We start from the raw sequence: 20,810 nt of genomic DNA, 5'->3' as shown, positions 1-20,810 counted from the left end.
GACTGTCACGCACTTAACCGACAGCCATTCAAGAACCGTGCCCACCCCTCCAATCGCCACAGACGCGCTCTACTTCACGATCGACGTTTCGAGAACAGAAGATGAGGCTAGGGCCTCGGCTGGAACGATCCGAGCGACAGTGGAGAATGAAGTCTGCCTCGAGCTAGATAATCCCACGTGGCGATGCCAAGCGGTGACGAGGGATCCAAAGTATCCCCATCGTGTTAGGATCACCTGTAGAAACGAGAGCGAAAACGAAATTGGCGCCAGGAACCCGCATCCTGCGAGATGACCTCTACCCTATCAGAGTCGATAACGGTAGTCGCATTGCGGTATTGGATGAGAGAAATGAAGTTCGAGCAGAGGCCACTCAGACCTTGGGTCGAGAGAACGATACCGAAGTCGCGAAAATAGCATGGCCCAGCAAGAGAGACGTCCCCAAAGCGTACGGCTCGATGGTCGTATACCTTAAGAAACGTTCCGAAGCCAGACGATTCATCAGCGAAGGGTTTTTGTGGCTGGAGGAGAATCCGGCACCACAAAAGTGTTCGAGCGTCGTGACCGACCAAAAACAGTGCTACAATTGCCAGCAGATCACGAACCATAAAGCCTACCAGTGTGACCGACTGCAAGTTTGCGGCAAGTGTGCGCGAGAAGGTCATCACCATAGCAGATGCGCAGAAACGATCCTGAGATGCGTCCCGTGTGGGGGGTCCTCATGAGTCATTTAGCAGAAACTGTCAGAAGCTCTATCCATCACATCATGAATAGCGTATTTCGACTGTTGCAACTGAATGTTGGGAAGCAAGGGCCGGTACATGAGAGCTTAATAAACGACAAAGACATTCAAGATGCAACCGTGCTGGCCATCCAAGAACCCCACGCGCGAAGGGTCCAGGGGAAACTATTGACCACGCCGATGGGGCATCACAGATGGGCCAAAATGGTACCGACGGCCGAGAAAGAAGGTAGATGGGTGATACGGAGTATGCTTTGGGTGAGCAGAGAGGTAGAAGCGGAGCAGGTGTCAATAGAGTCTCCAGACGTGACGGCAGCGGTCATCCGACTGCCAGATCGTCTGGTCTTCACGGCGTCTGTATACGTACCGGGGGGAGATGCCCAAGCTCTGCAGGACACGTGCGGTAAGCTTGGCAGGGCCATTATGGAGGTGAGGCGGAGGTCAGGGAGAACGGTGGATGTGGTAATTACCGGCGACTTCAACCGGCACGACCAAATGTGGGGAGGGGACGATATTTCGGTGGCAAGACAGGGCGAGGCCGATCCGATCATTGACCTTATGAACGACTTTATGCTCAGGAGCCTCCTCCGCAGGAGCACGAAGACATGGCAGGGCAGAAATTACGAAACAACCTTCGACTTGGTTCTAGCTTCCGAAGAGCTTGCAGACGCAACCATCAGATGCGCAATACACGGTACGGAGCACGGGTCGGATCATCGCACGATAGAGGCGACATTCGACAGTTCGGTCCCGGCACCGAAACAGGGAGAGAGACTGTTGTTCAATAACGCCCCCTGGACGGAGATCAAGGGGAAAATTGTAGACACGTTGAGGGATAAGCCGAGGGGAAACACAGTGCAGCAGAAAACGGATAGGTTGATGACGGCCGTTCTGGAAGCGGTACAGGCTCTAACACCCAGAGCCAAACCATCACCATATGCGGAACGATGGTGGACCAATGACCTCACACAACTGCGGCATGTCTATACATATTGGAGGAACCGTGCTCGAGCCGCAAGGCGTGCCGGGCAGAGCTCTGCTGTCCTCAAAAACACGGCAAACGCTTCAGCAAAGCAGTACTACGATGCCATCCGAAAACGCAAGAATAGCCACTGGAAGGAGTTTCTAGCGGATAACGACAATATCTGGAAAGCAGCCAAGTACATGAAGTCTGGGGACGATGCCGCTTTTAGGAAGGTACCCCAACTCGGTAGGGCGGATGGAACAAAAACGACAAATCATCGAGAGCAAGCTGAAGAGCTTCTTGCCAAGTTGTCAGATATTAAGGTGAATTGTGTATATTTCTTGATCCTTTCGCAATCGAAGGACCATTGAGACCTTATATCTTTGACTGGTTCCTTCTAGGACTTGAGTCCTAGAAAGTCCTAGATGAAAGTCCTACGATCTAAGTTTAGGGCGTCAAACCTTAATCCTGAACCTCAATCCTGAAGTTGAGGGTGAACCCTCCAACATTCAACACAAGTTCTTCCCGCCACTACCAGATAACATCGAAGACGAAGGGCTGCAGCATCGGAGAGCCCCTGTAACGATGCCCCACCTGACTTTGGAGGAAGTGGAGCGTCAGCTATGGGCGACAAAGTCATGGAAGGCGCCAGGGGAAGACGGACTACCAGCGATTGTCTGGAAGCAGATCTGGCCATCGGTCAAACACGACGTCCTCGACATCTTTCAAACATCACTAAAAGAAGGCGTTATACCAAGACAGTGGAGACATGCTCGAATCATCCCACTCAAGAAGCCAGGCAAAGATGATTATACGATCGCGAAAGCCTGGAGACCGATCTCGCTTCTCGCTACGCTGGGTAAGGTGCTGGAGTCGGTTGTTGCCGAGAGGATCTCCCATGCGGTCGAGACTCACGGACTTCTTCCGACCAATCATTTCGGTGCGCGCAAGCAGCTGTCGGCAGAGCAGGCCCTCGTACTTCTACACGAGCACATCTTCTCGACATGGCGCTCACGTCACGTTGTGAGTCTCATCAGCTTCGACGTGAAGAGCGCATATAACGGTGTATGTAAGGAGAGATTGTTACAGCGGATGCAAGCAAGAGGGATCCCTGAAGGGATTTTACGCTGGGTGGATTCATTTTGCTCCGAGCGAACCGCGACCATCATGATTAATGGACAAAGTTCCGAGAGCAGGCCTCTACCGCAAGCAGGACTTCCGCAAGGATCGCCGTTATCACCGGTGCTGTTCCTATTCTTCAACGCAGACCTAGTGCAAACGCAGATCGACAAGAATGGCGGAGCCATCGCATTTGTTGACGACTACACTGCGTGGGTGTCTGGGCCCACAGCCCAGAGCAACCGGAGAGGAATACAAGCAATAATCGACAAGGCTCTGGACTGGGAGAAGCGCAGCGGCGCAACTTTTGAAGCGGAAAAGACGGCGATCATACACTCTACTAGATACACAGGCAGGGTAGACTCGGAACCGTTCACCATCAAGGGCGAGAAAGTCTCTCCCAAAGACCAAGTCAAGGTCCTTGGGCTCGTCATGGACTCGCGCCTGCACTACAAACAGCACATGGACAGGGCAGCGACTAGGGGGCTAGAAGCTGCAATGGAACTGAAACGCCTGAAGGGGATGGCTCCCTCGACAACGAGACAGCTCTTTACAGCCATGGTAGCTCCCGTGGTAGACTATGCCTCCAACGTCTGGATGCATGCGTGCAAAACGGCGTCGGCATATGCCATTCATCGAGTACAAAGAGTAGGAGCACAGGCAGTCATAGGATCATTTACAAGCGTGGCTACAGGGGTAGCTGAAGCGGAAGCTCACATAGCGACCATTCATGAACGGTTCTGGAGAAGAGCAAGCAAGCTTTGGGTAGACATTCATACGCTGCCGCGGACTAACCCAGTCCGAAACCTCTTACGAGGGATCAAAGCTTTTCGGCGCTTCATATCTCCTCTTAGGCGCATTGCAGACGTATGCAGAGAGCTACCAAGAAATACCATGGAAGTCATTCAGCCGTTCGCCCTCGCACCGTGGGAGTCACGTATGCAAGCCGTGCTGAGCGGACAGGACGGGGAAGACGAAGACCAGATCAAAGAACTAGCCAAAGCAGGATGGGCGGTCCGAATAGCGACAAGCAGCTCCGCGAGGAACGATCTCGTTGGCATGGGAGGAACCATTCGGATTCCCGTAGCTGTGGCGAGGGCCGGCAAGATCATTGAGAACTTTTCGGTCACCCTGGGCACGAGAGAAGAACACAACCCCTACGCAGCCGAATTGGCAGCTATCGCCCATGGGCTTAACTGTCTGCCAGAGATGAAGTATCGAGTCGTTGTGATCGTGACGAGTAACAGATCGGCGGCACAAGCTGTAGGAAATCCTCGCCAACAATCAGGCCAAGGGCACATCCGAGAGATATATGATGCTGTAGAGAAGCTCCGAGGAAACGGCAACAGAGTCAATATCATCTGGCTATCCTCTAATAGTGAGCTCAACATTCAAAGGACAGCCCAGATGTCGGCCCGTCATGCAACAGAGCCATACATCACGCCGCAAAAGGGAGTTGCCAAAGCGAAGACTACAATTCTCAGTCGAACAAGAGCAGATTTGCGAAGCGAGAGGAAGTTGCCAGAAGGAGTTGGCAGGCATTCGAGGAAGGTCGACTCAGCTCTGCCCGGTAAACATACCCGCCTGCTATACGACCAGTTATCATGGAAAGAAGCCAGCGTGCTGGTGCAGCTTAGAACCGGAATGGCGCGACTGAACGGCTATCTATATCAGATCAGGGCAGCACCGACGGATGAGTGCCCATGTAGGCGGGCAAAGGAAACGGTAGAACATTTCCTCTTTCGGTGCGTGAAATGGACGACACAACGCAAAGAGATGTTTCAGTGTACGAATGAGAAACGCGACAACCTCTCTTTTCATCTGGGAGGTAAGGCAGCATCAGACGGTCAGGAATGGACGCCAAACATGGACGCAGTACGAGCCACAATCAGATTCGCGATCGCTACAGGTCGCCTAGAACAGAGATGACAGGAACACCACTCACCTAGCAACATTTTATCAACACTAACCTATAACCCACGATGCCCTCAAATAGTCAACAGCAGGCACCGCTTCAGCTGCCGAAGATAGGAAACTGAACACTTGGAGGGATTAGGCTTCAAGTTGACCTGCTACTACTAACAATCACGAGGACTAAGAAGGAAAGCAATGGCTAGACTGGAAGGAACAAGGTGAGAATTGTATGGGCTTGGCGAGAGCAAGGCAATAGCTAGCGAATTGTATGTATCTTTAGCTTCAGAGCCCTTTGGGCGTTGTCCTACCGGGCGTAATAGACTTGTATTGTATTAAATAGCTAGCTGACTTCAATTATCATCTCTTGTTGGCTACCGTGACTCTTATTTTTAACTATCGATTCAGCACCTACCATTTGTACCAGTCTTTTCCCTGAATATCTTACCTTCTCAGTATGTCTATTCAAGCATCTTCCAAAAGCAGCCTCCACCAGTTGTTGTTTATATTGCACAGTAGTGTTGGGTGAATATATATATTTTTATGAAACTTGGTTTTTAATTGTTGAGATGAGAGTTCTTCTCGGGTTTATATCTCTAGATGATTTCATCTAGGATTCTAACTTTAGGACTTTCAGACTGTTAGTCTGAATCCTGAAGGGAAGGGGGATTCCCGAAGTTTCCAACAAGAGCTAACTCGGAATGTTTCTCGATATTACCGTGACGTACTGCCAAACGTCATTCAACAGATTCCTCGAGACTTTCCTCCCAAGACAAAGCTTGGAACCACTGCGAGACCAGATTGGTAAACACTATGACTGCGAGAAGAGCTACGGTGGCGATTACAACCTATGCCTAAGATACATCATCCCCGATGCGTCCTTCACATACAACACCCGAGATCTCATAGACTCTTGCACTGAGAAGACGTATGCGACGTACTATGGCTTCCCCAACGACAAGCTAGCTTATCACGTGTAAGATTTAATCCCACTATTTATGACCAAGGCAGTGTTGTTGAGCATACCTTTGCTGAACGCCACTGGGATGACTAAGTTTGAGGCTGGGAAATGATCACCAGCCTGAATTTTTGAAGTATTTTGCATGATTTGCTGTCAGCAGCACAATGGACGAGACCAAGTGGCCGGTTGTTGGTAGAGGAGGTAATGCGTTCCACAATTTGATGAAGGTAAATGTGAGCAGTACAGTTCCAGCCGAGAAGAATGTGCATTGGATGCTGGTCAAGGATGAGCAGAACACGGCAAACACATGCGCGTTTTGGAACGGTATAGCTCTGGATATCACGAAGCAGATGGAAGCAGGTGGAAGCAGCCGGAAGGGATTGATGCGGATGATGAAAGTATCGAGGAAGAGTTGTAGGGTGAGTAGCCAAGGACTAAGCAAGACAAGCCTTTCAAAGCTTAGAATATCCCGCCCACTTGCATCTTCCTAAAGGACTTGATCTCGTATTACTCAAAACTTATTCATGGCGTCAAGACACTAGTGACAGTCTATTGACTGCAGATAGTGTTGTTTGTTATCTTGTTGGCAGACTGACGTTAGAGTTAGTGGCTTGCATCTTCTTTCATAACTAGGTATTGACTGGAGTGTCAGTTCTTCAAGAACCATCTCATAAATATATCATGGCTCTAACATGAGTTCAGCGTAATAGCACTCAATGCCTAGTCTTTTGCATGAAGTACTTTTAACCTTTAGGTCATGATAGCAAGTTCATGTAATCTCGATATTTTTCTTTTAATACGTTACTTGTCCCAATAAACTAAAGGTATCCCCTCCACACCAACGCCACGCTTAACAAAGTTGATATCCCTATATTACAACTTCAACCACCACTCACAACAATGAAACCCCCATCAAAATGCAGACCGCATAACATCTTCCCCCAAAGCCTCCTCAACCATAGCTAGTCTAGCTTGCCAGCCGGGTTCCATAAAACGAGACATAAACATCAATCGTTTCGCCGCCGTGTCAATCCCTATCTTCTCTTTCATGACCTCGGCCTTCTCAGCGTCAAGCTGCCCAATCCTCTTGGTAACCAACGCAATCTTGCTGTCGGTTTTGAAAAGTCCAGCAGTACTCTTGTCAAGTTGGCTTTTGACTACGGTATATACCTCTCCATGTTCGAGAACCGTTCTTTTTCGTTTATCCAGGAACGTGCGAAGTTCGTTGTCCCCAGGATATTTGTTGTAGAGATCTTCCAGGTCCCTGAGCATCTTGTTCTCGGTTGTGATTGATTTCTCTACGTCCTTGAGCGCGTCTTGGGCTTTTTCCTGGTCCTTTGCTTGCTCGTCCTTTGTAAGTCTGAGGCTTTGCTCAACGGCGGCGAGTCGGCGGTGTTCGTCGTTGATGGATGTTAAAAGTTCTTCGAAGCTCTTGATATGAGGTTCTAAGGCAGCCGAAGCGGCCTTCAAGCTTGCACTGAATTCGTCTCCGGTGGGCTGAAAGGAAGTTAGTTTATGATGACCGCATCGGATTCACTGTTTTTGCAAGTGTTGCCTACAAGAAGAGCGTTCCAATCCAATGACCCAGTCACCTGTGAACTTGGACATTGAATGTCAGCAGTCTTTTTTCTTTTGGTTGAAGGGGCTGTGAGTGATTCTGTAATGCTCGCCGCTGTCTGGTTGATGAAGCTGCTGCTGGATGTAAATGCTGTTGCTGGCGATGACGGAGCAGGGCGCTTGTTAGCCCCAGCAGGGGCGATGGGACGAGGTATCGATGGTTGATTGCCTCCTATGTGGGAGTATAGAGATGCTTCAGGAATCGCAATGGTAGACGCCGATGGCCGGTTATTCGGTTGTTGCTGAAAGCTCTGGGAGATCTGAGAAGTAGTACTGGTACGACGAGACAGTGCTAGCTGCGAGCTTGCTTGTGCGCGAGGAGGCGAGGAGCTTTGAGAACTCGTAACGGGTATTGATGGCTGGCTACTTGATCGTTTGTCAGGCTGTCGCGCGCTCTGGGGTGTAGGTGGAGATGCTGCTGATTGTGCGCGAAGCTGTACAGAGCTCTGAGCTGCGGTTGCTGATCCCTGGCTGCCTGGTTGTTGCGGAGGGCGCATAGTACCCTGTGGAGTTGTCGCAGAAAGAGACACAGGAGTCTGAGGATTGTCCGGAACAGATGACGCTGTTTGCTTGAGCGATTCCACACCAGATCGTTGAGCACCCTGGGCGATCTGAGAAGCAGAGGTGAGAGGCGCCGTCGTTTGGAAGCTTGGTGGTTCGAGTGGATGCGTCGAGTTTTGAAAAGCCTGTGGAGTTGTAGCAGCAGAAGACGCCGAAGCTTGTTCATCCGGTCCCCCTGGACGGCGAATAGAGCTCTGGGGGGTATCATGGACCAAGCGACATGGTGGTCGAAAGCTGCGCCGAAGGCGAGCGCTCGACTCGGCTGCGTGGGAGCCTGAGTTGGAGGCGATAGGACTGCCTCTGGATTGCCCATTGGTTTTGGCCGGCGCAGACCTAGGATTGACCGCCATGGTGCCCTCCATAGGCTCATCATCCGGAATATCACCCATGTCTCTGCTTCGCGACCAAAGGTTTCGTTCATGAGAGGCGCTCTCTTCCTCTTCGACATTCAAGTCGGGATCTTCTTTAGCCTCTTCTTCATCTTCATATTCGTATTCGATGAGATCTTGTTGAGAGCCTAACGCGATAATCTCATCAACCGGTTCATAGTTTGCCTTGGTTCCTTCACTGTCCGCAGTCTTATCCTCATCAACTTGATCATCCGCACGTCCATTCCATCGCCGTGTTTGTTTAGTATCAATTCCCATCCTGCGTAACCACTCTCGCACCTTTGCAATATCTGACTTACGAAGTCGCGGTCGATCTGAGCGCGGATGGCTAGTAGCGAAAACCTTCAATCTACGGCGCAGCTCGTCGAGCTCCACGTTCTCAGCAGCCACTACCAGAGAGACCAACGCGGAAAGGCCCTCGATAAGTCGAATACCCCAAGTCTCAGGTACAAAACCTTTGCAGAACTCAGTTGGCCACATGCCACATGCTTGATGAATGCGCTGCGCTGCGTGTAACGCTCGCTGGGTTGGATAATCTGGTGGTGATGAGGCGCCGTTCAGTGACGGCCTACCGCGTTTGCGCGCAGATGGAAGCTTAGGGGTCATGATTAGGAAATAAAAAATGAAAATTTAAAATAGAATCAGTTGTCAAGGTTGATGAGTCACCGTATGGAGTGGTTGAGGCTTGGACTGATAGGAATGAACAATAAAAAGGGTGGTGATTTTGATCTTAGTATATTAGGGCCTGCTCGCTTCCGGCCAGCCGGCTGCGATCATGCCCGCGGATCTTCGTTCTTCCTGGTGCCGACGCCGTCCCGCCCCCACCCCTGTCTGACTGACTGAATTTATTCCGCCTGGGAGGATACGCCTCATAGGGCCCACAACGTTAAATATCTTTACATTGTTTTTCGGACTTCTGGCCCTGAGGCCCTCCAACCTCACCAATCCCTACTCCTCGCCACATTGCCTCGCTTGTCCCTACGACAGGCCTGCTTGAAGGCCAAATTCTCCAAATGTTCAGCGTCCCATCGTCAGCGGCTGAAGCCTGGTCTATCTACCAGAGGCTGTGCTGTGTTAGTTCTTAATATCTTGCTTGCTTCGTTAGTATTTTTCTTCATGTCTGTGTAGCATCCAAACGGCCTATGCTTATCGCAAACCTGATCGCTGCCTCGCACCGCTTCCAAGTTCGGGCTCCACCTGTGCCCGTCCTCTGCTGTCTTGCCTCCCAGGAAGAACGATAGATTGCCTATCATTTCCCGGTCGACATCATTTCGCATGTGTTCTCGTTGCTCGTCCCACCGTGGGCATTGGAAGAGGAAATGGTCCACCGTTTCTTCTTCCTGCCCGCAGCCACATATGTCTGTTTCCAATGCGCCTATCCAGTGTAGATACCTATTGACACGTGCCATTCCCGTCCATAGTTGCACCAGGATGTCAGATTCGCGTCTCTTCAGGGCGTCATATGGTGTGCGCTTGCGTTTGCCGGGCAGCAGCTTGTCGAGCCGCTTTGAATAGCTGCCTATGCATTCTGGTAGCACCATACACCGTCTGCGCTGTGTCAGCAGTACACTCAGTTAGGTCGATCGAGTCTGATGCGGCGGTCTTGTTGCTTGACATCCGCTATCTGTTGCCCTTCGTGCTTCGGTCTTTGTTCTTGCTCCTAGTGTGAAAGAGGTATTTGTGAACAATACCTAAGGCATCGTAATAGTGTTTCCGCATTTTTCAAGTTGTTCGGCATGTTTATAGATCTCCCGGATGTTGTCTTGCCCTGATTGCTGTTGGGGTTACGCGATCGCTTACAGTGAGGGCCGATTTCGTGTTCCAACAATGACATCTCGACGTCGGAGCCCATCAGGCATGCACTTAAGGAGTCATAGGCGGATGGTAAAGGTGGTGAAGCGAGCGAGGGATGCGGCTGCGCCTTGCGAGAAAATAATAGTACAAAACTTGTATGATCGATTGGTGCTGAAGCACGAGGTTGTAGGAGTATACGTAGCTAATACCTAGACCTAAGAAACAGGGAAACTATGAGGACATATGAGAACAGTTCAAAGCATGAGTGAGCACGTCCCGTCGTCTCGTTTGCTTCGTGCATCCACGAGGATAGTTTGGGCAAAACACAATAAGGTTGCCAAGCTGCTCGGCGATATCCTTTGAGAGCCGAATTCGATTTGCCCGGAATTTCTTCCTATCGATTGGGCACGTCTGGCTGATCTCATAGTGCCTCTGTAAGCATTCGAGGCAGAAGATATGATTGCATGGTATTACAACCGGAGTCATAATAGTAAACATGCATATAGGGCATATCAAACAATCATCTACTGCACCAGCAAAGTCGAGAGCGCTAAAATCGACAATGCTATTAACCTGCAGTGGGGTCATCGAATGACATCGAGCCTCATATGTTGCTAGGTCTTCAACTGGCCAATCGATCCTAGTCCCAGGTGCTTCCTGTCGTTAGTTCTTGCTGATAAACAACCTCAGCCTCACTCACGGATCATCTGCCGTACTATGGCAGGCTCTCCAGCAGACCGAATTATGTCATCTATAAGACGATACAGAGGTTGATTGGCCCGTGAACGTGATACATTATTACGGGCCATGTCGGGCTGGCCAACAGAGGTTGGCATTCCACTCGCAACTGGAAGCTAGCGGCGAGGTAAATCCTGAGGAAAAGCTGTATTGAATAAATCCTGGACCGTGCGACGACAAAAATGTGTCCCTCACCCTGATGTTATGATGTCACAAGTGACAACTTCTTATGCGCTAACTCAATTTGGAAGCTTGGCCGGGGCTTGAATGATCTACCCATAAGGGCCAAACAAGGAGTTTTAAAACTACTGTTGGATAACGCACAAATACGCCGGGTTGAGTGTCTCGAAGCGTGGAATAGAATGTCGTGATCTTGTTAATCGTGGACTTGATTGTTATCTTTTTCTTCTTCATTCGTTTATCAGGAAGGGTTTGGTACAATTTCCGCTCCTTGTCTGGATTCAAGGATCATATTGTGCTAAAAAAAGAGGTGGATCCCATTCCCAGCCTGTAATCTAACAGCTGCTATTAGGCAATACACAGGGCGTCGTTGTTTCCATTCAGCGCAGCTCACAGATCAAAACAAATCAATCAAATATGCCGACATCGTATTTCAATCAGTCAAATTTAAGATCCCGGACTTCAATAACATTTAATATATTTAACACGTGATATGCGATCCAAGGCTTGATAAAGCTCTGTGTCATTCGTGAACCTCTTATTCTCGAAACTGGTTTTTTCATCTCATATGGTGGCGAGATTCTGGACTGCGCAGATGGCTGGTAAGCGGATGAGGCTTTTAATTGTTCGATACGTAAGCGAATAAGACGTGGACCAGAATGTGGTGATGTTATTATTTGTCGACTTGATTCTCTGATCCGTCTGCCAGGGAGTGGTTGGTTCAATTCCCCCTCCTTTTGGAGATACAAGAATAATATTGCGATGAAGGAACATGGAGCCCATTCCCAGCTGCCTATTTAACAGATCATGCCTACCCTGCGGCAGATAGTCAAGGTGGTGAAGTGGGGCGTCACGGATTAATATTCGGGGCGCGGTTGGTTGCCATTCTGAACCACTGTTGTACTTTAAATTCTTGGCACGACGCTGTCTACCCCTCTTATGACGTTATTTTATCCCTTTGTCATTCTCCGCATGATTTCACGTCAGTGAATTTCTGCATACTCACACATGTCCTCCTCATCTTCACACCCGTTTATTAGCGACAACCAATCGCCTTTGAGCGGTTTCAAACTTCGTAAACTTCGACCAGCTCCAGGGCCGAGTTCTGGGGGGACTAGTTCTGACTCCAGTCAAGGACCATCGCTCCAACCTCGTCTCCTTCCCCGCGCCAATCTAACAAAAATCGCCTGCGAACCGTGTCGGAGACGAAAGGCCAAAGTACGTGCGAAGCTCAATACTTTTATATTTCTTGTGAGAAATCAGCCAGATTCAGCCCGCTAACCCGCTATCTCTCCCACGCAGTGTTGTGGCGAACGTCCAAAATGCAAAGCTTGTATCAACAAAGGTCTCGAGTGCCATTACCAGGCTTCCGATCAAGACCTGTTTGACCTAAAGCGCAAACACGATGAAATACAGGAAAGGGCCAACATTTACGAACGGCTCTACGACCTTCTGATGAATCTACCAGAACAAGACTCGCATGCCATCCTCCGCAGACTTCGCAAAGGCACTGATGGTGCCACAACCATTCTGCAGGGGGATGACGGCGACCTTCTCTTACAAGTAGCATCGGCGTTAAATACACGACCGTGCAAGGGACAAGACGTCGAAAACTTGTCTGATTGGCTTCGTGGGGCGCTGCCCTCGGGTGGTGGTGGGTTGTCTGTCGTTGCCACGCCAGGTAGCCATAACGCCAACCTCAGTGACGCTTCCGCCTCTACGCCTGCGGGCGGTACTTCGGCGGCCGCATCTTGTCCCCTAAGCTTGGGACCTGGGAACGCCACGGGTAGTAATCCTGACCCGAAAGTAATGAGCTCTTCGGAAAATCGTCGAGGGCCGTCACACTCTCGGAATGCATCATGGGTCGAGGGCATGCAGGATGACCATATGCCTGCTGGACTACCCCGATCCCATGGGCTAGATCATGTTCCATTTGTTTTAAACCAACGAGAATGGGAGCATCATCCTTCGGCATGGACCGCCATTACCAATAACATCAACTTGATACTACATCTTCTTGCTTTGTACTTTTGCTGGGAGTATCCAGTATTCGCACCTCTTAGCAAAAGGCATTTCCTTCAAGATTTTCGCGATGGAAGACACAGATATTGCTCGCCCTTACTTGTTAATGCGTTGCTTGCCCTTGGCTGCCGCTTTTCCACCAATCTTATTACTAGGACTGATTCTGAAGACCCACAGTCGGCAGGCGACCACTTCTTTAAAGAGGCGCAGCGGCTCTTTGACCAAGAGACAGATCACCACTCTCTAACGACAATCCAAGCCTTGGGAATCATGTCGATTCGAGAAGCTAATTGTGGTCGAGGCTCAGAGAGTCGGTATTATGCGGGACAGAGCATACGGCTGGCTTTTGAGATGGGCCTGCATCGTACCCCCGATAATGGAGATCAGGAGGAGCTTGCTGTTCAGTTGGCGACTTTCTGGGGCGCATTTTCTCTAGATAAGTAAGAACGCTAAACAACAGAAGTACTAAGTAGCCATCAAGCTGACAAATGATATTTACCTAGTGTGTCTTCTCTGGTAACGGGTTCATTGCCTAATTGTTCTTATACCCTGCACTTGCCATCTAAGCCTGCTGTTGTAAGAGATGTTGAGGCATCAGTCTGGGTTCCTTACACAGATGACGGTAAGCTGCCGGAGGAAGAGATGATATATTTCGACCAGTGTACTGACTCGGCCTAGATGCGCCACTGCAGCTACAGTATGAGCAGCCATCTAATGAGCGGTCGGTATATAAGTGCCTCTGTGAGCTAAGTGAACGGGTACACAAATCTCTATACCTTCTGCACTCACCTAGAAATACCTTAACAGCACAGGGCCTACTGGGCATCTATACAGAGTACCTCGACTGGTACAACGGAGTGCCCGAAGTCCTGCGGCTCGGTCACAACTTTACTCCGGCAGTGCTATTCGCCCAGTAAGAAAAACTATTTTATTAAAATGGCTTAAACTATTAACCATTGCTCTAGCATGTACTACCACTTTGCAACCTTACTACTCTTTTGGCCCTTTGTTAACTTGCGTATTATCGAGTCTGAGGTATCACCGCGAGACGTCTGTTTACAGGCTGCAAATGCCATACAGGGCTTTCTCACATCCTACTCGCGGATATACCCACTGAAGTTGGCGCCGTCTTTCGTGCCATACTTCGCGCTGGCCTCATCCATCATCCACCTTGCTCTCATGGCCGGAACGGTACAGGCACACAAGTTAGGCACGGCAGCGAGGACTGACCTTCACCTCTCTGAGGCAGTGAAGCAGGGTATCGATGGACTTGCAGAAATGGCGCGTTACCATCACGTTGCCGAACAAGCCCTCCACCTTCTCCGCCATCTGGCTAAGGAGTGGAACACTGATGTCAATATTGAGATAGGCGCTGCTCTAGATCTAGAGGAGTACGAGAGGCTTGGCAGATCATTCGGTGGTATTGTCAATTTCTTTGCGCCCACTATGGTTGCCCAGGTCTCTGTTCCCGACACCATTACGGATAAAGATGTTAGAGAAACAGCGCCGTGTCAACCCGGAAAGGCAGTAGAGAACTTGGAGGACCTGCTCTTTTTGCCATCCGCTATGCAGGGGCTTCCAATGCTCTCAAAGGACGAGGCACTAGCGGAGGCAGGCTTTGCCGTATTATGAAAACCTGCTCATGCCTTGTCTGTTCCTGTGAGGTGAATAGCTTCGTCCCTACGCGTATGTGTTCTGGGTCACTAAAATGCGTATCACTGCATGCTGTGATGCCCATGGCCGATAAGCATCTGTAGAAGTTTACTATGAATCCGACTTCGCTATGCTTGTCAATACCAGCGTAGTAGGCTTTTATATGACTGCCCCTATATTTCTCTTAAATCTCAATATACTAATCGAACTGTAAAGGCACTTAATATAGTCTTCGCGAGACTGCTAGTAAGGGTTACTGATTATAAGCATAATGACTTTGTTGCTTACCTATAGTCCTACACTTTGGTACTTATGATCAGAGAATTGTCTTAATAGGTATGCTATTGCTGCCAGTTCCCCAGAGAACGAGTTCTGCTCCGTTCTCATGCCACGTGTGAAGTAGAAGCACTTAAGCTTTGACCTTCTATGCGCCAAGGCAGGAATCCCAATGACTCTACTAACTCCGACTACCATATTCCGTGCAAAACTTCTTAATGAGGTGCGTACTGCCTGTCTTATACCGGCTTGTATTATTCCCAAGCTATCCTGATTATTAACTATAGTTTACACTTATTCTATACAAGGTGCTAACATAAAAGGGTTATTTATTTCTAGCTACTCTATTAAAGTCTTATCAAGTTCTACTGCTACCTCATAAAATGGCGAGCGATTCTATCTTCTCGAATTTCGGATGCGAAATGTAGCATTTAGGGCTGGGTTTGTACGGTGCGTAGATCAGTGGTTGCCCGCTCTGAGCCGCTCATATACACTGACGATGTGTGCCTGTGTTTCTTTACACCTATTGCCGCCGTGAGGAAAGTCCCGGTGGCTGGATTTGCCCGAATTATTTGAGCCCGATTGATAGAGCTTGCTTTCAGTACTAGCAGGCATGCATTCCGACGTTTAAGGCGTAATCCATAAATGGGGTTACTGTGACTGTAAACAGCTGTCTTGCTGATCCTGGAGTGACACAACTGAGCCTCTACAGCTCTATGGCTGCATTCAATGATTTAGTCGCTTTCCGTGCAATATTCTCCTTGCGCTTGAGGTCAGCATCCATAATTACCCTGAAAACCTTAACCTGAGTCTTAGGTCGAACAAGTTGCCCCCTATCACGAAAGGTTCTGAGCCGGACTTGTATGCTTTCCGTGTGAAGCGTATCATAGCATTGTATCTTTACTCGAGGTGCCTTGCAGTAGTAGATCTGAGGCCTTGACCATCTGGAAGGCCGCAATGGGATTATCGTTGGTCTGTATGTGGTTAAAAATCTCTCGTGCTTCCTCGATCGACTGTGAGTTTGTCATGCCGTATAATACGTGTATTTTTCCAACAGAGTAATCAGTTCGTCATTGCGCCTTTCCATGACTGACATATCTTCGCTCTCATCGGCGCTGTAGACGCAAGCTGTGATTTCAATGCAGGGTTTGCACATAGGCCTTCCGCCATTGCACTGCACTTGCGTTAGGTTGCATGATTACTTGATTAAACCAATAAGTAAGTCAAATGAGGTCGTACTCTCGGCTTCTTCTTTCTATAGAATTCACAGGCCGTGCGAGTTCCCGCTCCCCTCGAGGGGCCTTGATCAGCCCTGAGATAAATGATTAAGACTAAGAGTTAGAGCTATTTTCCATTAAACTCAATCTTAGTGCAGGGTTACGAAGTAGTGGCTAGTATTTACTCGTTATTGAGAATCCTGAACTTGATTGTAGGGATGTTAAGGGTTTCCGCATACTGAGAATTATGTTATATTTGCTTGTGATTCTGATTCGATATCGTCCAGCGGTGAAATAATGCCGCTCTCTAAGTCATAATGGTGTTTTGTGTAGGAGAAGGAATCCAGGCTAGACAGCTGACATTTAACAAAGCCTTCGCGTCAGGAATACTAGTGTTCGCCCGACCGTAGTCCTCGTATCCTCTTTCTATTTGTCTTATGTTACGTTACTATGTGATACAAACATCAGAAACAGGCCTAAGCTTCGTCAACAACACGACAAGTTGGCAACTCCTGGATAGCTTAATTGAAATGAGATCACCGCTGATAATGTTCTAAGTGTATAGTAATCTACATTATGGCAGTGTACTGTGTATTTCTCAATTTCATCTAGATACCATCTTTGCCTGGATATCGATATACCCTGAACAAATGATAAGATCTCTTCTGTGTCTGTAGTACCTGTTGGCTTATGTGGGACTAGAACCCTAAGACCTGGCAGAGTTTAAATAGTACGAAAATCAGCCGCAGCCCGAAATGATGTCTTTCACCATGTCCATATACTACATAAGCCTTACGTTCAAGTTAAAAGAGAAGCGGTAATTAGATCAATAGACGCACATAGTATCAGTTAATCCTAAGGGTAAGCTTATCTTTAGAACATTCATACCGTAATTCCTTTCCGGGAAATCATCCTTTGTTTAGGATCTTTCTTGGCAACTATGATATATTCGCCTCCGTTTCTTGATTGATGGACAGGTCCTCTCTGTAGGACCACTCGCCTAGAGCGTCATCTGCATTGATGCCGCTGCTAGCATCGACGTCATGGGGGTTGCTACTGGAATAATACAAGTTCGCCCATCAGCTCATATCCCCCTCTGATGACCCTATATTATTCGCAGCTATAGATGGATCGTCATCTTCCCCAGAGGTGGAATTATCGGTACTAAACGGCGGAAAGAAACTGACAGGGGATGGCAGTGGAACTGGTACCAGTCTCTTGATGCGCCATGACAGATACTCAATCTCGATATGCGGTGACTCTTCGATTGTTTTTGCTTCTGAACCACCGGGGACAGGACAAGTTAACATCGCCGCCCGTTGATGAATCCTTTCTATGTTTTCATTCGGCCTTTCAGTCTGAGGCTCGGAAGTGCATGGAAGGAGGTCTTTTTTAGGCCGCTTAGTATTGACAACAACCGTAAAGTGATCAGCGGGTAGAACACCACTAAGTCCGCAGGGAACCAATGGCTGTTGTCCCATGTATTGCTGATGGTCGTTCCAAACCAAATCCAGCTCGATATCGCTGGTTTGTTCATTGTCATTGTTTATCAGACCCTGAGCTTCATCATTATCCTCGCCCATGGCTGAAGTCTGCTGACGCAGGTCTTGGCATCGATCCGTCAACGGCCTGTAGCTGATGAACGACCCAGATGCTGTTCGTCGAGGACACCGAGGGAAGTCTGGTACTTGCCGAGAATTCTTTTGGCTTTGGCCGCTCGAGAGAGTGCGACTGGTTGATGACATGGTGGCTGGATCGCCTGACAAATCAATACAAAAAGGCGCGCCACTATAGTATGAGATAGCACCCTCGTGATGATGCGATCTACTAGCCGACCCTCTGGAGTGATCTAAACCCAAACCCCCGTCGCCAGGATTATCGTCGTCCACCGCCGTGAAAGACCAAACCGTTAAACCCAGTGAAGTGTGCCTAGCTGACAAATTCTGCTGAGCAAATAGTGGCTTGTAACGGAAACTTTCAACTCGAGCGCAAAGCTGTGGATCAAATTGAGGCATATCCTTACTTGAGCCGCTAGATTGGGATTTATTGGTAGTAAAACGGGTAGTCTTCTGGCGTTTGCGTTTCTTTTCCGAACCATCAATATCATCAGTAGAAGGACCAGCTTGCGAGTCGCAGCTACAACTGCAGCTACTGAGCTTGGTATCTTTGGATTCGCCTCGCCATCGAATTTTGTGCCCGTCAGGAGACAACTGCAACTTGGTGCTGCCCTCAGAGACGGAAGAGCGTACGAAATCTGATGTTACGTTTATCAAATGGAGCTGGGCCAAGTTGTACAGCAGGCTCAAATATACCCAGCCCTCAGTGTTTAGGTAGACGTCTTGGATACTCTGCTGTTCAGGTAAGGACTCGGGCGGCAGTCGACTCAAATACCGGATGTAGTTCATATTCTCAGACGAAATATGAGTACGATCGGGGTCCAAATCACGTGGTCGTATGGGTCGCTGTTCTGGCAAAGGCAGGACTAGAGGAGACAACTTCGTACTCAAGGCCGAGCCACTATTATTGCCCCCAGCCTCTAGGTCATCCGGATTGAGATCAGTAATCGAACTACGACCCCCAGGATGGCACTTGTTTCCCCCAGGGCGCGATTGTTGTTTGAAGGGGAGAATTCTTGCTTCCTGGATAGGCTTAGTTTCATGAGTGGGTAGTTCGTAGGTTGTTGACAGGTCTGCCATCTGTGCATCCGCTACATCATGTGTTACAACGAAGCTACTACCCGGCCGCACAAGCGGCACCTTCGAAATGTCGGCACCGTTAGTCCCGCCTGTAAAGAGCTGTTCGAGACGGCGAACAACAAGACTTTTTCGCTCCTTGTCTGTCATGATCATGTGTTGCGGGTATAGGCCGTCGGGAACATCTCGTAGATAGTCTTCTACTTGGCTGTTTGATGATTTAGTTGAACTCATGATGGGAAGGCTAAGAGGCATACTCGAAGGCCCGGCACTGGCCGACAAAGAGGCATAAGCAGAATCGGTTGGCCGGAGGTTGGTACCTGGAGAGGAAGGAGCATGTTTGTAGCCAATTCCACATTTCGAGTATATCTGACCGTGGTTGTGGGAGGATGCCGTCTTCTTTTTTTGCGATGATGAATCGTCTGGAAACTCCTTGAGGTCGGTGGCAAAATCTCTTAGTATGGCTTCTAGTTCTCTCTTTTTTTTTTTTTTTTTTTTGGAGGGGCAGCCCCTGAATCTTGATTTCAAACAGCTTGTCTTCATGAAGCGTGACAGGGCCCAATTTCTTGTGGTGCTTGAGCTCCTTCTTCAGGTGTCGAATCTCGAGTGTTAGGTCGTCAATGATGCTGCGGTAGTCATCAACGCTATTGCTATGCGCTGTGGTGAGCATAAGAGGGCCAGGCTGGTATTGACTATTTGAGTATGACTTCTCCATATTCGATGAATGAGGCGCTTTTCCAGAGGGTACATTTACTACATTCTGCATCAGCGTCTTCTAAACTACCCTCAGCCCACGAGAGTCAATTCTTACTATCCATAATATTGCGATTGGCGATCGCATTATGGGTTAAGTTGTTAAGCCACTTCAGTGGGTCCTTCGACCCTCTCTCAAAATTGCTGATGGGAGAGGTACGGTGGAGAGAATTATGGCTGGTGGTGGTGGTAGTGGTGACGGTGGGGTTCTATGTGGACCGCTTTAATTCAAAGGCATATTTGTCTAGTAAACATATAGAATATATAGCAAGACCCTAATATGACTGCTTGACTATCGATGTCGCAAAGATCCCAAGCATGCCTATTGTCAGGCTACATTATAGTAAATATTTAAGGTTCGAAGATTGAAGACTGGTAATACGGTCAGAAGGCGTCTAGCAATAATCAAGTGTTCTGTGCACTAGCAATAAAAAAAAGGAGTTACATATGAAACTGCCTAAGCGCAAGAATCAATCTGTCGCAAACGAGTCGCAAAAAGTGATATAGGCAGTGACTAGTCACTAATCAGTTGGCCAAGACCGTGAATTGTATACGTGTAGAAGGGGGACTGCTACAGTATATTATGCTGGCTTTGAAGAAGAGGATCAGCAGGTTTTGAGAAACGTATTCAGACGAAGTAAAGCTACAAACCAGCAATAAAGAGTTGCAAATAATTTTTTAGATTATGTGGATTTGTTCTGAAAGAGGGTTTGTCGACATCGAGTCGTCTTGGTTCGTTAGGCTGATAAAATATTCGGAAATATCTGGTCAGGAGATCATGGGATGAATCTGCTTTTCTCGGTGAAGGTCCGGTTACTGAAAAGATAATGGACGTTTGGTGTATCGTCCAAGCCTAAAGTGCCAGCAATGGAAACGGAGAGCTCGAGTCACAGCAAAATGATCTAGCAAGAGATCTATTTAGCTGCGGTGCGTGCTTAAGGGCTGATATAATAGTGTCGCCAGAAATACTTTTTTGTAGCATACAAAGTCAATAGTTAGGCCCAGAAGTTACCGAAACTTCCATGATAAACAGCTGAAACGTTCATATATCTGGGCGTTCGACGCGAATAATCGTATGGCGGCAAGAAATGAAACACACACACACACACACACGTCTATTACGCCCGGTAGGCCATTGCCCAGAGGGCTCTATGAGCTAAAAATACATACATCTCGCTAGTTGTTGAAATGAAACAACGGCGGCCGTAATGCTCCGGGTGGAG

The 20,810-nt window shown here is 48.6% G+C and overlaps 6 protein-coding genes across 6 annotated transcripts; 2 read left to right on the top strand and 4 right to left on the bottom strand.

Moving 5' to 3' along the window:
• Nucleotides 1-5,434: 5,434 nt before the first annotated feature.
• Nucleotides 5,435-6,390, top strand: FOBCDRAFT_241877 (uncharacterized protein; the record flags this gene model as incomplete). The annotated part of the gene is made up of 3 exons (XM_059610415.1): nucleotides 5,435-5,709; nucleotides 5,855-6,092; nucleotides 6,328-6,390. 3 exons carry the CDS (start codon nucleotides 5,435-5,437, stop codon nucleotides 6,388-6,390), a joined length of 576 nt encoding a protein of 191 aa, XP_059467570.1.
• Nucleotides 6,391-6,606: 216 nt separating this feature from the next.
• FOBCDRAFT_139950 (uncharacterized protein) lies at nucleotides 6,607-7,808 on the bottom strand (the record flags this gene model as incomplete). Its single annotated transcript, XM_054705820.2, has 2 exons — nucleotides 6,607-7,191; nucleotides 7,254-7,808. The coding sequence occupies 2 exons, from the start codon at nucleotides 7,806-7,808 to the stop codon at nucleotides 6,607-6,609; spliced, it is 1,140 nt and encodes a 379-aa protein (XP_054561795.2).
• A 246-nt stretch (nucleotides 7,809-8,054) lies between these two features.
• On the bottom strand, nucleotides 8,055-8,867 carry FOBCDRAFT_114269 (uncharacterized protein; the record flags this gene model as incomplete). Its single annotated transcript, XM_059607720.1, has 1 exon — nucleotides 8,055-8,867. A coding segment is annotated over one exon (813 nt), but the record flags the coding sequence as incomplete, so codon positions are not given.
• Nucleotides 8,868-10,189: 1,322 nt separating this feature from the next.
• FOBCDRAFT_164901 (uncharacterized protein) lies at nucleotides 10,190-10,949 on the bottom strand. The gene is made up of 2 exons (XM_059608424.1): nucleotides 10,756-10,949; nucleotides 10,190-10,708 (listed from the first exon to the last, which is right to left on the bottom strand). The coding sequence occupies exons 1-2, from the start codon at nucleotides 10,889-10,891 to the stop codon at nucleotides 10,287-10,289; spliced, it is 558 nt and encodes a 185-aa protein (XP_059467568.1). The 5' UTR covers nucleotides 10,892-10,949; the 3' UTR covers nucleotides 10,190-10,286.
• Nucleotides 10,950-11,906: 957 nt separating this feature from the next.
• Nucleotides 11,907-14,867, top strand: FOBCDRAFT_227874 (fungal-specific transcription factor domain-containing protein). The gene is made up of 5 exons (XM_054705818.2): nucleotides 11,907-12,191; nucleotides 12,276-13,435; nucleotides 13,499-13,617; nucleotides 13,674-13,908; nucleotides 13,961-14,867. Exons 1-5 carry the CDS (start codon nucleotides 11,982-11,984, stop codon nucleotides 14,625-14,627), a joined length of 2,391 nt encoding a protein of 796 aa, XP_054561793.1. The 5' UTR covers nucleotides 11,907-11,981; the 3' UTR covers nucleotides 14,628-14,867.
• Nucleotides 14,868-16,958: 2,091 nt separating this feature from the next.
• FOBCDRAFT_227873 (frequency clock protein) lies at nucleotides 16,959-19,551 on the bottom strand (the record flags this gene model as incomplete). The annotated part of the gene is given in 2 exon segments (XM_059609757.1): nucleotides 16,959-19,319; nucleotides 19,333-19,551. Coding segments are annotated over 2 exon segments (2,318 nt in total), but the record flags the coding sequence as incomplete, so codon positions are not given.
• Nucleotides 19,552-20,810: the final 1,259 nt, after the last annotated feature.

Source organism: Fusarium oxysporum, chromosome VII (assembly GCF_013085055.1).
Source record: "Fusarium oxysporum Fo47 chromosome VII, complete sequence".
Taxonomy (NCBI): Eukaryota; Fungi; Ascomycota; class Sordariomycetes; order Hypocreales; family Nectriaceae; genus Fusarium; species Fusarium oxysporum.
Note: the sequence above shows the minus strand (reverse complement) of the source record. Positions and strands in the feature narration are given on the sequence as shown.

Coding starts and splice junctions, on each gene's coding strand:
- FOBCDRAFT_164901 (XM_059608424.1), bottom strand. CDS start 10,891: ATGCCAACCTCTGTTGGCCAGCCCGACATGGCCCGTAATAATGTATCA. Junction 10,709..10,755: donor CATAGTACGGCAGATGATCC/GTGAGTGAGGCT, acceptor AACGACAGGAAG/CACCTGGGACTAGGATCGAT.
- FOBCDRAFT_227874 (XM_054705818.2), top strand. CDS start 11,982: ATGTCCTCCTCATCTTCACACCCGTTTATTAGCGACAACCAATCGCCT. Junction 13,436..13,498: donor GGCGCATTTTCTCTAGATAA/GTAAGAACGCTA, acceptor ATATTTACCTAG/TGTGTCTTCTCTGGTAACGG. Junction 13,618..13,673: donor GGTTCCTTACACAGATGACG/GTAAGCTGCCGG, acceptor GACTCGGCCTAG/ATGCGCCACTGCAGCTACAG.